The sequence below is a fragment of the Candidozyma auris genome, chromosome 6 (assembly GCF_003013715.1).
Source record: "Candidozyma auris chromosome 6, complete sequence".
Classification (NCBI taxonomy): Eukaryota; Fungi; Ascomycota; class Pichiomycetes; order Serinales; family Metschnikowiaceae; genus Candidozyma; species Candidozyma auris.
The window spans coordinates 350,304-363,997 of record NC_072817.1 but is presented as its reverse complement, the minus strand read 5'-3'; the positions used below and the strand labels follow the sequence as shown (position 1 = coordinate 363,997).

The 13,694-nt window shown below is 40.9% G+C and overlaps 5 protein-coding genes across 5 annotated transcripts; 2 read left to right on the top strand and 3 right to left on the bottom strand. All coding sequences in view use genetic code 12, as the record gives it.

Annotated features, from left to right (window-relative positions):
* Window positions 1-1,659: 1,659 nt before the first annotated feature.
* On the bottom strand, window positions 1,660-3,374 carry CJI96_0004852 (sulfate adenylyltransferase; the record flags this gene model as incomplete). Its single annotated transcript, XM_054702232.1, has 2 exons — window positions 1,660-3,305; window positions 3,365-3,374. 2 exons carry the CDS (start codon window positions 3,372-3,374, stop codon window positions 1,660-1,662), a joined length of 1,656 nt encoding a protein of 551 aa, XP_054558207.1.
* A 926-nt stretch (window positions 3,375-4,300) lies between these two features.
* On the top strand, window positions 4,301-6,069 carry CJI96_0004851 (phosphogluconate dehydrogenase (decarboxylating) GND1; the record flags this gene model as incomplete). The annotated part of the gene is made up of 2 exons (XM_029033928.2): window positions 4,301-4,314; window positions 4,599-6,069. The coding sequence occupies 2 exons, from the start codon at window positions 4,301-4,303 to the stop codon at window positions 6,067-6,069; spliced, it is 1,485 nt and encodes a 494-aa protein (XP_028891491.1).
* Window positions 6,070-6,160: 91 nt separating this feature from the next.
* On the bottom strand, window positions 6,161-7,729 carry CJI96_0004850 (C-22 sterol desaturase; the record flags this gene model as incomplete). The annotated part of the gene is made up of 1 exon (XM_029033927.2): window positions 6,161-7,729. The coding sequence occupies one exon, from the start codon at window positions 7,727-7,729 to the stop codon at window positions 6,161-6,163; it is 1,569 nt and encodes a 522-aa protein (XP_028891490.2).
* A 563-nt stretch (window positions 7,730-8,292) lies between these two features.
* Window positions 8,293-10,281, top strand: CJI96_0004849 (uncharacterized protein; the record flags this gene model as incomplete). The annotated part of the gene is made up of 1 exon (XM_029033926.2): window positions 8,293-10,281. One exon carries the CDS (start codon window positions 8,293-8,295, stop codon window positions 10,279-10,281), a length of 1,989 nt encoding a protein of 662 aa, XP_028891489.2.
* A 466-nt stretch (window positions 10,282-10,747) lies between these two features.
* On the bottom strand, window positions 10,748-13,657 carry CJI96_0004848 (cleavage polyadenylation factor subunit CFT2; the record flags this gene model as incomplete). The annotated part of the gene is made up of 1 exon (XM_029033924.2): window positions 10,748-13,657. The coding sequence occupies one exon, from the start codon at window positions 13,655-13,657 to the stop codon at window positions 10,748-10,750; it is 2,910 nt and encodes a 969-aa protein (XP_028891487.2).
* Window positions 13,658-13,694: the final 37 nt, after the last annotated feature.

The window sequence follows — 13,694 nt, the reverse complement described above, 5'->3', positions numbered from 1 at the left end:
GAACATGACTCTAATTGTAGAAATTCAGTGAGATCACTTGAAACTTCGTCGTTTCCGCATTTGCATTACTTCACATATAATATAAGAAGAACGTGAAAAGTATCTGGGTATTTCAGAATTGCAGATTTTTAAGTAACTTGACATGTCGGTAAAATGATCTCGCAGAGGTTGGCTTCCGGAGCATAGAGAAGTCGTGAATCGATGGTATAAAAAAATATTAAAGGGCAGACAAATTAGTTTCATGAAAGGTAAAGAATTTTGACTCAAAAGACAATTCCAAAGTGTTGTTATCACCAAAGGATGTAAATAAAAGTAATGGAGAAAAAATGCACGATAATGGAAACCGACTGCATATTCATAACGAGGTAACAAAAAAAAAAAGCTTTTATTTTTAAGTATAAGATATAGCGAAATATAGAATCTCAAGACTATAAGCTCGATTCAAACAGAGGTGTGGTATTAATGAATATACTGAAATCATTCATTATTTCGTTACCTACGGTTTTAAATGTCAAGACCATGTGCGATTCTATCCAATCTTGTGCAAGAATTATGACTGCAACACTTTGCTGTCTGTGGGATACAAATAGAGCCGAAAAATTAGTAACTGAACGTATCCAGATTCTTCTCAACTCTTCATTACGATTGAGAGTTTCGTAGAATTTTATTAGGCACACATATAAGCAATCTGGTAACAGTATTCTATCCCCATAACTTGTGGCGATTAAGATTTGTAACTCTAAACTACATACAAGTGCAGCAACAACAGAAGCAATGACCTGCCGCAGATCGTTATTATGCTGTAAATTACTTTACATTCAATCAAAGTTATCCAAATGCAATCCCAAGATCACCGTACAAGATGGTCGATATCAAAAATGAAGAATTGCTACACAGGTCGAAATAGTTGATGCAAAAGCGATACCTATCCTTGGAGAATTGAAGATGGATTCTCGCTTCATTCCTTTGTTAATTATTGGTTGTGGGCTACGGTTATTTATTATTCAATTGCTTTTCAGATGAAATGTACGTCTACAATGCACTCGGGATCATGATTGAGTAAAGAACGCATCTTCTCTGCGTAAGCTGAAAAACCGTGTAGAGAATATATCTTTTGATTCGTTTTTGTGAGTCTAGTTCTAATTCGCACATATAAAAATATCTTGTCGTTAAATGTATGTTGAGGCCCATGCAATTGCACGACGCTTCATCTGACTGTGTGCCTGTTTATATTCCTTGACACACCAACATTGAAACAGACATTATACTTTAATCCTTGATTGTCTGATAAGTTACTATGTCTAAAGGGCTTTTTATTCACGCAATCTTTTTAGTTATCCAATGTTTCTGCATGAGTCTTGAGGGTTTCACCGCGTTTTTATGTTATTTTGAACTACATGATGTGACTTGTTTGATTTCTATCAATGTTGAAGTTCAAGTAAGCGCTGGTTCTTTGTTTTTACTTTTTGTTTTATTCTTTTTCTCTTCGCCGCTTTCAAGACCCTTCCTAAATGTCGTATCTATTGTGGCGTTTCAATTAGCCAATTGGATTGGAAAACTATATACGAAAGAGCGGATTCTACTTTCGAGAGGATCCATGCCAGGGTACGAGATAGAATGATAAAAAAATCATATGTCTATTTCTAAGTTTAAAAATACTCAATTCTCATGGACAAAGAATCCTTTAGACTGCAATAATTTGATCGCGGTTGCACATGCTTCTTCGGCATTTTCAAAGTCTCCATTGTTGATGGAGTATAAAATTGCTGGTGAGTTCTTTTTTAATTTGACCTGAATAGTGTTGAATTCACCGACAGCAGTGACAATTGAGCCATAGTCACCTTGCACAGGGACGATCACAGCAGATCCTGCCCTTACAAATTCATTGATTAAGTATGGATCCTGATAGCTGATTGGAAGTCTTGTGACTCTACGAGCTCCACAGTGCTCATTCAATGATGACTGTAATGCAGATGCGATGATGGCACCAAGTTCTTCCTCGATATCGGTTACATCGATAAGGAACACAAATCCTTGTCTGTAGCGAGGAGGATTTGTATCCCGTAAAATTTTCACGACTTCAGGATAAGAAAACCACGTGGGTATTTCAGTCCCATCTCGCAACCTTTGTCTCAACTCTGTTCCTGAGATATTTGCTGTCTTCACAGCATTGGTATCGATAGTGTCTATAGGAGCATACCTGTCCTCATCAGGTAAATATGTGACCATTCTGAACGGAACAACCTTGATCTTCCCCGCCAATTCGTCCTCGAATTTGGCAAGAAGATCTTGCGCGTCGTATGGGCCGTAAAAATCGACCCCTTTGGAGTTTTTTCCTGGTCCAGCATGATCCCTGCCGACGATGAAATGATCTACGCCATAGTTCATGCGAATTAATGCGTGCCACAAAGCTTCTCTATCGCCTCCCATTCTCATGGCTAAGGGCAAAAGAGCAAGGGTTGCTAACCCTTCAGGATACTTCTTCAAAATCTGCTGATACACCTTCACTCTGGTATGATGGTCTATATCACCAGGTTTTGTCATACCTACCACTGGATGAATGAGTATATGACTATCTTCACCTAGGTCCCGCGCTGCCCTAACTGTAAGCTCTCTATGAGCTCTGTGCATAGGGTTTCTGGTCTGAAATGCGACGATCTTGTGAGAACCCCATCCTAACGTTTCAAATTCCTGTCTCAATTGAGAAGGAGTTTTTCTAATTTCCGAATAATCATAGTGCTTCGGATAAGACAATCCTTCAAGAGAACCTCCGATATAGTACTCACCGGCGACATCATGTAAGTACTTCACGGCTGGGTGCTCAGGGTCACCTCTGAAAACAAGCCTAGCTTCCTTTTCTTTGTCTGGTCGATATATCGATTCTACAGTCAATACTGCTAGAATTTGCCTATCTCTTGGATCTTGTAACCCAATTTTTTCGCCAATTGAAAAGCGCTGGGATACAGGTTTTGTGACGTCAAGTGTTATTGGCATGGGCCATAAGAGTCCTTCTCCGTCTTCGTTCTGGACAGTTTTCAACCTCATGTTTTCTACTACAGAATTGTAGTCATCTTCGTTGAGAAACCCGCTCAAAGGGGAGAAACCACCGTTCAATAATAATTCTAAGTCACATAGTTGTCTATCCGTCAACGTGATTATTGGTAAATCTCCTCTCGATATGGCCTGAGAAAGCCTATCTCTCTTATTTTCATCTCGAGATACCAAATCTTGTAATTGGCCGCCATGAGGCTTGGGGATCGGCATTTCTCCAAACCAAAATAAGATGCCGATAGTGGACTTGGTAGCTGGCTACTTATATATTAGTGCTTAGAATCATGTTTTGCAAATATGGATCGTATCATACCACGTGACATGGTGACTTTTTAGTCGGAAGAGGTGATGTTACGTAGATAATCACGCAGCCCTCGATTCAGCAATCATGAAGATGCATCAGTATATTATAATCTGTAAAAGAAATGTAAACGTAGCCATAAGCTGTCATTAAGTAGTTGCAATTGAAGAATATTTCGACGCACCAGGGTAACGAAGATGCAAAATATTGCATATAGTCCTCGCTGGATTATGGCTCAAGAGCAAGCCGGCCAATTGAGATAACAACGGACCAATTCTACATTCTCAAAGCACTGATTCGAGAGACATCTACATAAGTTTGTGAGCAATGTAATTGCTAATTATATCGAAGCTTAGAGTGGATCTATGAGACATGCGCGTTGCCACTTCAAAACTATGCTGGTTTGCGTGGGGGAGAAGTATTAAACACCCCGCTTTCTCCATTTGAAGTGGGGGAGGGGTCATGAACGTTGGCGACAGGGAATGTTAACAATAAAATTGTAAGATGGTTTTATAAGCATGGTGCAGATTGTGCAAATCTGCCAAATTAACCGCACAACATCGTGCCAAGTAGGGATTTACTTAATCATGTAATGCTTGCTGATTCTTCAATTTCCGGCTAATGGTGTTCCGTTTGTCACGTGACTTTTCGTCCTTTTTTGGTGAATTTTAGGGTGTGCCTCACACGGAGGAGACATAGTACTGCAGCAGACTCCATTTGTTTTAGCTTGGAGGACTACGTGTGCGATTTCGGCTGTCGCCCAGTTCTCACATCTGCATGAATAATAAAATTGATCCAGGCTCAACAAAAAAAAAAGCCTCTTGCGTGCGTGATATAAATGCACGACTTCCCCCAAAAAAAAATATGAGTTTTGCTCAAAATATCTTCAATTCGATAGATTTTTTCACAATCGATTTAGTCAATTGAAACTCATACTGCTTGATTAAAATGTCTACCCCAACGTATGTATTAAACAAGCACTCATCATTCATTGACATTATTGGAAGCGCTGATTGTACTGTCTCCGCAAGTCCGCATTTTCGGCGTTGTTCAAAAAAAACTGTTGCTTTGGTAGCTCGCATCTAAGTACTTAGTTCAAGCAGGGTTTGACTCAGGATACCTCAAAGATTCCCAAGTTAATCTAAAAACCTCCTTTTGCGAATAACTACAGATTTCTGAGCCGATTGATCATGGGAGCGCAAGAGCGGTTGTCAATTGTAAGAAGGCATCTTACTAACCATAGCAGTGGTGATATCGGTTTAATTGGTTTGGCCGTTATGGGTCAAAACTTGATTTTAAATGCTGCCGACCATGGTTTCACCGTGGTGGCGTACAACAGAACGGTCTCAAAAGTGGACGACTTCTTGAATAACGAGGCCAAAGGTAAATCAATCATTGGTGCGCACTCCATTGAAGAACTTTGCGCCAACTTGAAGCGCCCAAGACGTATTGTTATTTTGGTGAAAGCAGGCAAGCCCGTTGATGCTTTCATTGAGCAGTTGTTGCCACATTTAGAGAAGGGTGATATCATCATCGATGGCGGAAACTCTCACTTTCCTGATACAAATCGCCGCTTCGAAGAGTTGAAGCAGCAAGGAATACTCTTTGTCGGCTCTGGTGTTTCTGGAGGTGAAGAAGGTGCTCGCTATGGCCCTTCCTTGATGCCTGGTGGTCATCCAGATGCTTGGCCTCATATCAAGGATATTTTTCAGTCTATTGCTGCTAAGTCCGACGGAGAACCTTGTTGTGACTGGGTCGGTGACGGAGGGGCTGGCCACTACGTAAAGATGGTCCACAATGGTATTGAGTACGGAGACATGCAGTTGATCTGTGAGGCTTACGATCTCTTAAAAAGAGTAGGAAAGTTTACTGACAAGGAGATTGGTGATGTTTTCGCTAAATGGAACAAGGGTGTTTTGGATTCGTTCTTGATTGAAATCACTAGGGATATCATGTACTTCAATGATCCAACTGATGGAAAGCCTGTCGTCGAGAAGATTTTAGACACTGCCGGTCAGAAGGGGACTGGAAAGTGGACTGCAGTTAATGCATTGGACTTGGGCATGCCAGTGACATTGATTGGTGAGGCTGTTTTTGCCAGATGCTTATCTGCCCTTAAAGATGAAAGAACTAGGGCTGCAAATGTGTTAAAGGGTCCCATTGTCGAAGGCGAATCTCCTATCACCGACAAGGAAAAATTTGTCGATGATTTGGAACAGGCTTTGTATGCTTCTAAGATCATTTCTTACGCTCAAGGCTTCATGTTGATTAGAGAGGCTGCAAAGGAATACAACTGGAAGTTGAATAACCCAGCCATTGCCTTGATGTGGAGAGGAGGTTGTATTATCAGATCTGTATTCTTGGGTGAGATAACCTCGGCCTACAGAGAGCACCCTGATTTGGAAAATTTGTTGTTCCACCCATTTTTCCAAGATGCTGTGACCAAAGCTCAAAAGGGTTGGAGATCTACGATTGCGAAGGCTGTTGAGTATGGCGTTCCTGTTCCTGCTTTCTCTACAGCGTTGTCGTTCTACGATGGATACAGATCCTCCAAACTTCCTGCGAACTTGTTGCAAGCTCAGAGAGACTATTTTGGTGCTCACACATTCCAAGTGTTGCCAGGTGAGGAGAATGACTTTTTAAAGAAGGACCAATGGGTTCATGTCAACTGGACTGGAAGAGGTGGTAACATCTCAGCTTCAACCTATGATGCTTAGTTCCTTTTTTTTACCGCTTTTTTTTTCTTCTTACTTTATGCAATCGCATATAAGAATAAAATAAGATTGTGATTATGAATTTGAAGTGTAGCTAGTCCAAAGAGTGTGGGTTCCTTGCGGTCCATTCGAGGATCAAGTCGTCCTTTGGAAAGATAGTAGCGAAGACCTTAATCTTTTCAGAAAGTGGAGTCACGGTGTGCTTTATCTCGCTGTTCATGAGAAATTTACCCAACATGCCTGTGAACATCATGAGCACGTACACTTTACCAAGACAAACATGAGGTCCAGTACCGAAAACTAACCAGCTTCTTTTGTCCATATCACCGGTGGGGTTTTCCCACCTTTCCGGTATGAAAGAATCAGGCTCAGGATAAACCTCAGGATCATGGAGAGCTGGATATAATGTAGGAACGATCATCGAGCCTTTCAGAGCTGTATACTCCAGTGTTACGGGAAAACTCTGTTTGACAACGTAGGGGACCATAAGAACAGGCGGTCTGTAGCGCAATGACTCTTTTACAACACAATTGGTATATTTCATCTTGTTAATCATTTCCAAAGTAAGTGGCCTCAGGGGATCATTGTCTCTGACTAATAGTTGTTCTTCTCTAATCTTCCGTGCAATATCGGGACGATCCGCGACAATTTGAAACAACCAACAAGCCAACGATGATGAGGCATCCTGAGATGCAAAGAGGAAAGTAAAGATAACCTCAGAGATTTCTTTATTTGAAAAATCTCTGATAAGAAGCTTTGAGTCTGGGTCCTCTTTGTGATTTGCTCTTGCTTCCTTCATAAGATAAATCCATTCATCCATTACACAACCTGGTTTTCCACCCTCCTCATTTATGTGTTTTTTAGCCTTCGCTGCACAGCTTTCAAAGATTTTCATTGTGTCATCGGCAATCTTTTTACCATACCAGGTCTTGGTGTATGGAATAATGATTGGGAAATTCACCAACTCCAAGGCAGCAGTGATTTTGAAATAATTATCAGCAATCAAGGCAATTTGTTCTTCTGTGATGTAATCTCCGCAGAAGGTACGCAAGGACAAAGCACAAAGCAACTCTCTAAACTCAGGGAAAAAGGTTCTTGGACCCTCATATCCGATGAACCTATCAAGGTAGATATCCATGTACTTCTCAAGGACAGGGATATATATCTCAAGGGCTTTTTGAGAAAACAATCCGTTCAACGATCTCCTGTAGTCAACGTGAGCTTTACCATCCAAAAATACCCAATTTGTAGGTCTCAAAATCTTCACCGCAACATCCACCACGCATGGCTTCACGTACTTGGGCGAACTTAAAATTTTTCTTGCCAAGTCCCTCGAAGATGCAATAACCACAAACTTATGGAAAATCGAGACACAGGATAACGGGCCAGAATTCCATTTTTCCATGTACTCTTCAAATTTAGGATCTAAACTTTCCAAAAATGGGCCAATAACTGGCCAAACTTTGAAACGGGGTCCAGCGATCGTTCCCTTTTTCAATAAATACAGAACTTGATCGTAAACAATCACACCTAGAGTTAATGTGATAAGGACCTGCCACCATGAGGTGCACTTCCAGATCCCCGAAAGTTTAGTTTTCAAAAATCCAGCGGTGCTGTCCATGGAAGAAGCCAACAATGCCAGAGACGTATCATTCAGATTCATATTGGTCGTAGGTGTATCAAGATATTGCAAACAAGGGGTTCGCGCTGATTTTATACGAAGCAGGTCTCTTTCTTTCTCGGGCGGTTGAAGTTGGCATACCGTCGCGAATTCTACGAGCTAAACGAGAAGCGCCAATTACAAAAAGGGCAATCGTGAGCAAGAGTGGTACGAGATTCACAACTCATTCAACTACGTCATATCTTCTAGCTATTACTTAGTATTGTTCTATTAGTTTGAGTTAAAAAAATCTCTTTTTACACATTCGTAATTGGATGTCCTTTTATTAACGTAAGATTACATCCTGGGGAGTTTTGAGAAGAAATGACATGTTCTTCGAGAAACCACGAATCACATTTCGCCATGTTCAATCAAGGTATCCTGCTTCATCTTCCTCTGCTTAAGTTATTAAAGAATATCGTTCATTCAATACTGATAACATACATAATACAGATACAATATTTACTGTTGAAAGATATTTCCTTGAGCAAGAAGAGCCAGTTTCGGAAGCACGTGACACGAATGTACATCTGGAGAAGATGCTCATCTCAATCTGTTCAGACGGTATGAGTAGAAGAAGAGCGCAGCTTCTGAAAGAGTTACAGAACAAGAGAGCTTATAATGATAAGTCTGAAGAGAAAAGTACCTTAGAAGATACCAATGAATCTTTGGAGTCCTCTTATGAGCGCAGAAAGAGACACAGCGAAGAAGTGGATGAGGGTCTTCCAATAAAAGTTGGTAATCTTCTTCAGCGTGTTCCACGGAAGAAGTTGAAAGAAGACCAGACCAAAACACCCAAATCGAAACTTGAAGCTTTAATTTATGAAAAACAAGTTGAAGCGGATGTTGCGCCCCATGAAAGATTAATGAACCTCAAAGAAGAAATTGCCAGACACGCAACTCAGTTACAGGATGACCCTGAAGAGAATAGAATATCACTTACAGTGTTGTGCCGCTACGCTGACTCCGAAGAATTTGCCAGCAGCATGCTTGCAATCGGAGCATTGGTCCCTGTTTTTAAGTCGTTGGCACCATCATACAAAATTAGGGAGTTGTCTGAGGTGGAGAAGAAAGAGAAGGTCAGTAAGGAAGTCGCACGGTTAAGAAATTTCGAAGAGATCTTTACAAAGAGTTACCAGTCATTTTTAGGACGTCTAGAAATTTTGTGCAGAAGGTATATCTCGATGACTGAATCAAAACACCAAGTTCTCTGGGGATCTACAGCTATCGATGCCTCATGTGAGTTATGTGAATCTTCCTTGAAGTATTTTAATTTCAACAGCGAGCTATTTTCTATCCCTATTCGAGTTATTGGTCAGAAATCAAAAGATCCATCCTTTGGTGCTTTGCACACAAAATGTATACGCACCATTGAAAACTTACTAAAAGACGATAGTGATCATGGATCGATTTCATTGGAAATTACCAAACTAATTTCTCTGAAAGTCAAAAAGCTGAATTTTAGGGTTGACGAGTCGATGCTTAACATCTTATTGAGCTTATCTGTCTTGCAGGATGTCAATACCTTTCCAGCCTCCTTAGGAACGGGGAGGTCTTTGAAAACAAAGCGAGTTCACCTTTCAAAAAAAGAACGAAAGGCTTTGAGAGACACGAAAGCAATAGAGGAAGAAATGAGAAGGGCCGAGCAGGCGACTACTGCAAAAGAACGTGAACAAAACCAAAGCTTAATTATTCAGAATATACTCAAACTCTATCTTGGCATTCTCCAGAACAGTACGGAGAATGGTAATAAAGCTCGACACCTTGTTGGCTCAGTCTTGGAAGGACTCTCAAAATTCGGGCCAATGGCAAATGTCGAGCTTGTGGGGGACTTCCTTGTGGTCTTAAAAGAAATTATGGGAACTGTTTTCAGTGAACATTCCCTCGTGACCAGTGAATGGGAAATCGAAAAGACGGGCGCGAAGGGATTGTACCAATCTGATGAAATCAGGATTTTGCTTTTATGTATCGCGACGGCATTCGCGTTGATATCAAATCATACCGAGAGCGGGAAGCTTCCTTTTTCGGTTGATCTATCGTACTTTGTTGATTATTTGTACAAGATTCTCGCTGATGTGTCTTTAGATCCATTGTTAGAATTATCAAGCAAATCATTAAGACTTGCTGATCCGTTGGAGGAAGCTCTGGGAGTGAAAAAAGTTGCTGTCAACGTCTCGACTCGTTCCGAGCTATTACTAAGGTGTCTTGATTTTGTTTTTTTTAGGTCGAAGAATGGTTCAGTGACTCGCTCAATGCTCTTCATGAAGAGGATATATTTACTATGCTTACAAACCGCAGAGAAAACAACAAACGCTAATTTGTTGTTTGTCAAAAAACTTTTGCATCGATACGGCGATACATTAAAGTCATTGTGGTCCACCAATGATAGGATAAGTTCTGAATCCTATTATCTTGGCTACGAACACGAGTTCATGGAAGTCTGCATGGAGCGCACTAGTGCTTATGGTGCTACCTTATGGGAAAATGTCTTACTTGATTCACACTACAGCGTTACCACTCGTGAATTGACGAAGTCATTGATGAAGAAGCAATAATGCAAATAATAAGCTTGATAATTGGAATTAAACCTGGATATATAGGTTAGTTAATGAACGCAACTACCAGTCACTATATACTGATTTTGGTAATCACAATAAATCCAACTTCTTGAACACCTCACCGTCGGTGCTATAAAAGTCTGATATCTTAAAACCCTTGTCATTAGTATCATTGCTTTTCATCAGCTGATACATCAATCTCGCCTTCTCCCGCTCTTTAAAACCGTGCAAACATTCGAAGTAGTCATCAAACTTCGGAGTACACTCCTTTTTCGAGGAGGTCTCTGAAGCTGTGTAGCATGATACTAAAGTCTGAAATTCGTAGAAACATTTCCTTGTTCCTCCAGATCTCGAGTAAGGTTGCATACTTATGATAGTTTATGAGGCTGACCAACTAGAGCTCGCAATATTTTACATAAATTTGATAAGTACACTACTGGCTCAAAGGCTCGTAAAATGCAACCTATGAAATAAAGGCAAGCATCTCGCGAATGCAGTCCCTCACCTTGTAGTAAATTGGCCCAACCTGACCATCAATAATAATATCACCCAAACTATTGTCATTTTGTTGTCGCTCGTCTACCTTTTTGATTGCAATGGTCTCCTCCACGACTAATGTACCTTCTCCTTTAAATTCTGCATTGAAGCCAATATCTTTGAGCCTTCTCTTCAACTCTGGCATTCGTATAACTCCAATAGCCATGAATGAGTTACCTTTGTGTCCGTACGCTGTAGATTCTGAAACATTATCCGCTTCATTGCGATTCTTCAATCTATCGAGGAACACTTGAACAGCTGGGTCAGGGAAGCTGTGCTGTAAGGTGGTACAAGACTTTGCAACGAGCTTCGAACTCCCTTGCACGTGCGCCACATTGTACTTATTGTCTATCAGATACCATTTGAGGTTCGACCATAAATTATCATCTAGGCAAACCTCATACTCGATTCCACCAACTCCATCGGCATTTGTAACTTCAATGGAGTTGTTCGGCTTTGCAACGGTCACAACCATCTTTCGATGCATCTGTGATTTTTGTGTTTTGTTAGAGAAGAAGGTACCCAGCTTCATCTCAGTATCCAGAGGAACTTCGTACTCAGGTTTCTCGCTAAGATTCGTCAACTTTTGATGGGCGCTGGATAAAATGAACGATCCATTTGTCTCCGTGGATAATCCCTCATGATAACTGAAATCTGGTAGAATTATGAGAGAGGATGGCTTTATTGAGGATATCACCAAATTGATTGATCTGGCATCAACGTGACCAGAAAAGTCGATAAATGCCAAACCGCACCTGATTGGGGACCCTAGTCCACTACTCTCGATTTTCCTCTGCACTGGTTGAAATGTAGCATCAAGGTACCTCCTCAAAATTTCGTTGTTTAATGATTGTTGCGGAGTAAGCTTGCTTTCACGCTCTTTTTCACTGTGACGGGCTCGTTCTTTTCTAGTTGATTCACCCCAACCTTGATTGTCATTTTCTTCAAACTTTCTTTTGCTCTCTGATATCAATTTCGAGCTCGCCTGTTGATCATCATCTCTTTTAAAAGCCTTGAGATCAATAATCTCACCATAATCATCAATTTTCCTTCTTTTCCAATTGATGTTTGGAAACATTGCTTGTTTTGGCCTTAATTTATTTGTGATTCGCACATCGAGAGGCTTTTGAGAATCTAACCGGTCAATGACAAACTCATAGATGAGGGTCTCATCCACTGCATCTGAAGGCGCTTTAAAAATGTTGGATTCAGTTGCAGGCGATTTAATATCCAGAGTATGCTTGAACGCTGTCGATGCACTTGATTCAAGCCCATGATTGTTTGGGCTCCTGGCTTCGTCGCTAATGATTCTCTCTGCTTCATTAAGAGACGAACTTCCATCGTTTTTAGCATTATTTTTTTTTGGATCTATTGAGTTCAATTCTGAGAAACTGACATCAGCCTCCTCTTCACCACCCTCGCCAGGTTCTTCATCAGAATCATCCGAATCATCGGAGTGCAAACTTGACTGAAGGAGTTTTTGAGTTCTCTTGGATTTGATACTGGCCAAAGCTTTTTGATGTCTTCGCTCACTAACTGCCGCCTTAAAAGATGCTAGATCTGTTCCTTTTAAAGCTATCTCCTCGACGAACTCAGCTGGTGCAAAACACTTTTCTAGGGGAATTGGGACACCGTCTTCCACACTACCATTGTTTCGTTTTGAAACATGCTCATACCACTCAGTATAAAGCTTCGATGCAAGGGATGATGAAGCCGTCTGCGAACTTTTCTCGGTGAGGATAATTGTGGTTCTCTCGTCTCGACAAAGCAACCGTAGTGCTTTTGAAGAAAGGTCACCTCCTTGAAGGTCGATACCAGACGCAAAAACAACTTTTGGTCCAGGATACAGCGCTAGCTCCGTTGGATCCAAAAGCAAGTCAACTTTAGAAGGATCGAATGGTGTATTAGTAAAAGCTTTGTCGTCTCCGCTTAAGCCTTCATACTCTTTCATCATATTCGATGCCATCCAGTCAGATAAATTGGAAGTATAACTAAGTACTTTGGTTCCGGTGTATGAAATAAAGTAGACTGGAATAGCAGCACCTTGAAGATTAGATAAATAGGTATCGATGAGATGAAGCACCTCCAAAAATCTGCCAGATATAGTTGTAGGTAGAAAAACTGCCCCTCCATTAGCAAGTGTCGCATCTACAAGATGCAACAACTTCTCCACCCGTTTCTTATGCGACAAGTTTGAACCCAATTCTGATCCAGTTATAAGAGCGGTCGGTCGAGTCAAAGACGTGATCGAATTCTCATTACTCGTTGATAAAAATGCAGCCCCTTCTAAAAAAGAATCTTTTGATTGGTTCCAGGCTGGCGCATAGACAATTTTTACCTTCTTCCTCAATAGTAACCAGAAGCAACCGCCCAAAGTGTGACCGGCATTGAATGCTGATAACGACATGCGATTGTCTAGAACACTAACATTTTGGGCGAACTTGATCAGAATTATTCTATCAAAATACTCATCAATGTCACGAACTTCCAAAAAGGCATTTTCAACTGGTCCTAAGTGACCCTTAGCCCGATAAAATTCGACGCTTGAAACCCTACCCAACTGAGTCACCGCTACAGTAGAGTATACTGGAATCGAAGACATAAGGACTGGAAATCTAGAACATAACAATGCATAACCTCCAATGAACGCCGGCGTTGAATGCGATAGAAGTATGAAATTAGAGTCATTCAAATATGTTTCCAAAAAGTCGGCATCACTGGGATTGAGACCATCCCAAGCAGGATCTGCAAGAACATGAATATCATTACCAAACAGAAGGCGAGAAATTTTAAAACCCAAAGTCGAAGGCGTACTCAATAGGCAATATCGAAACATTGGTATACCGTTCGGAGAGGTAAGGTCGAAGAGATTG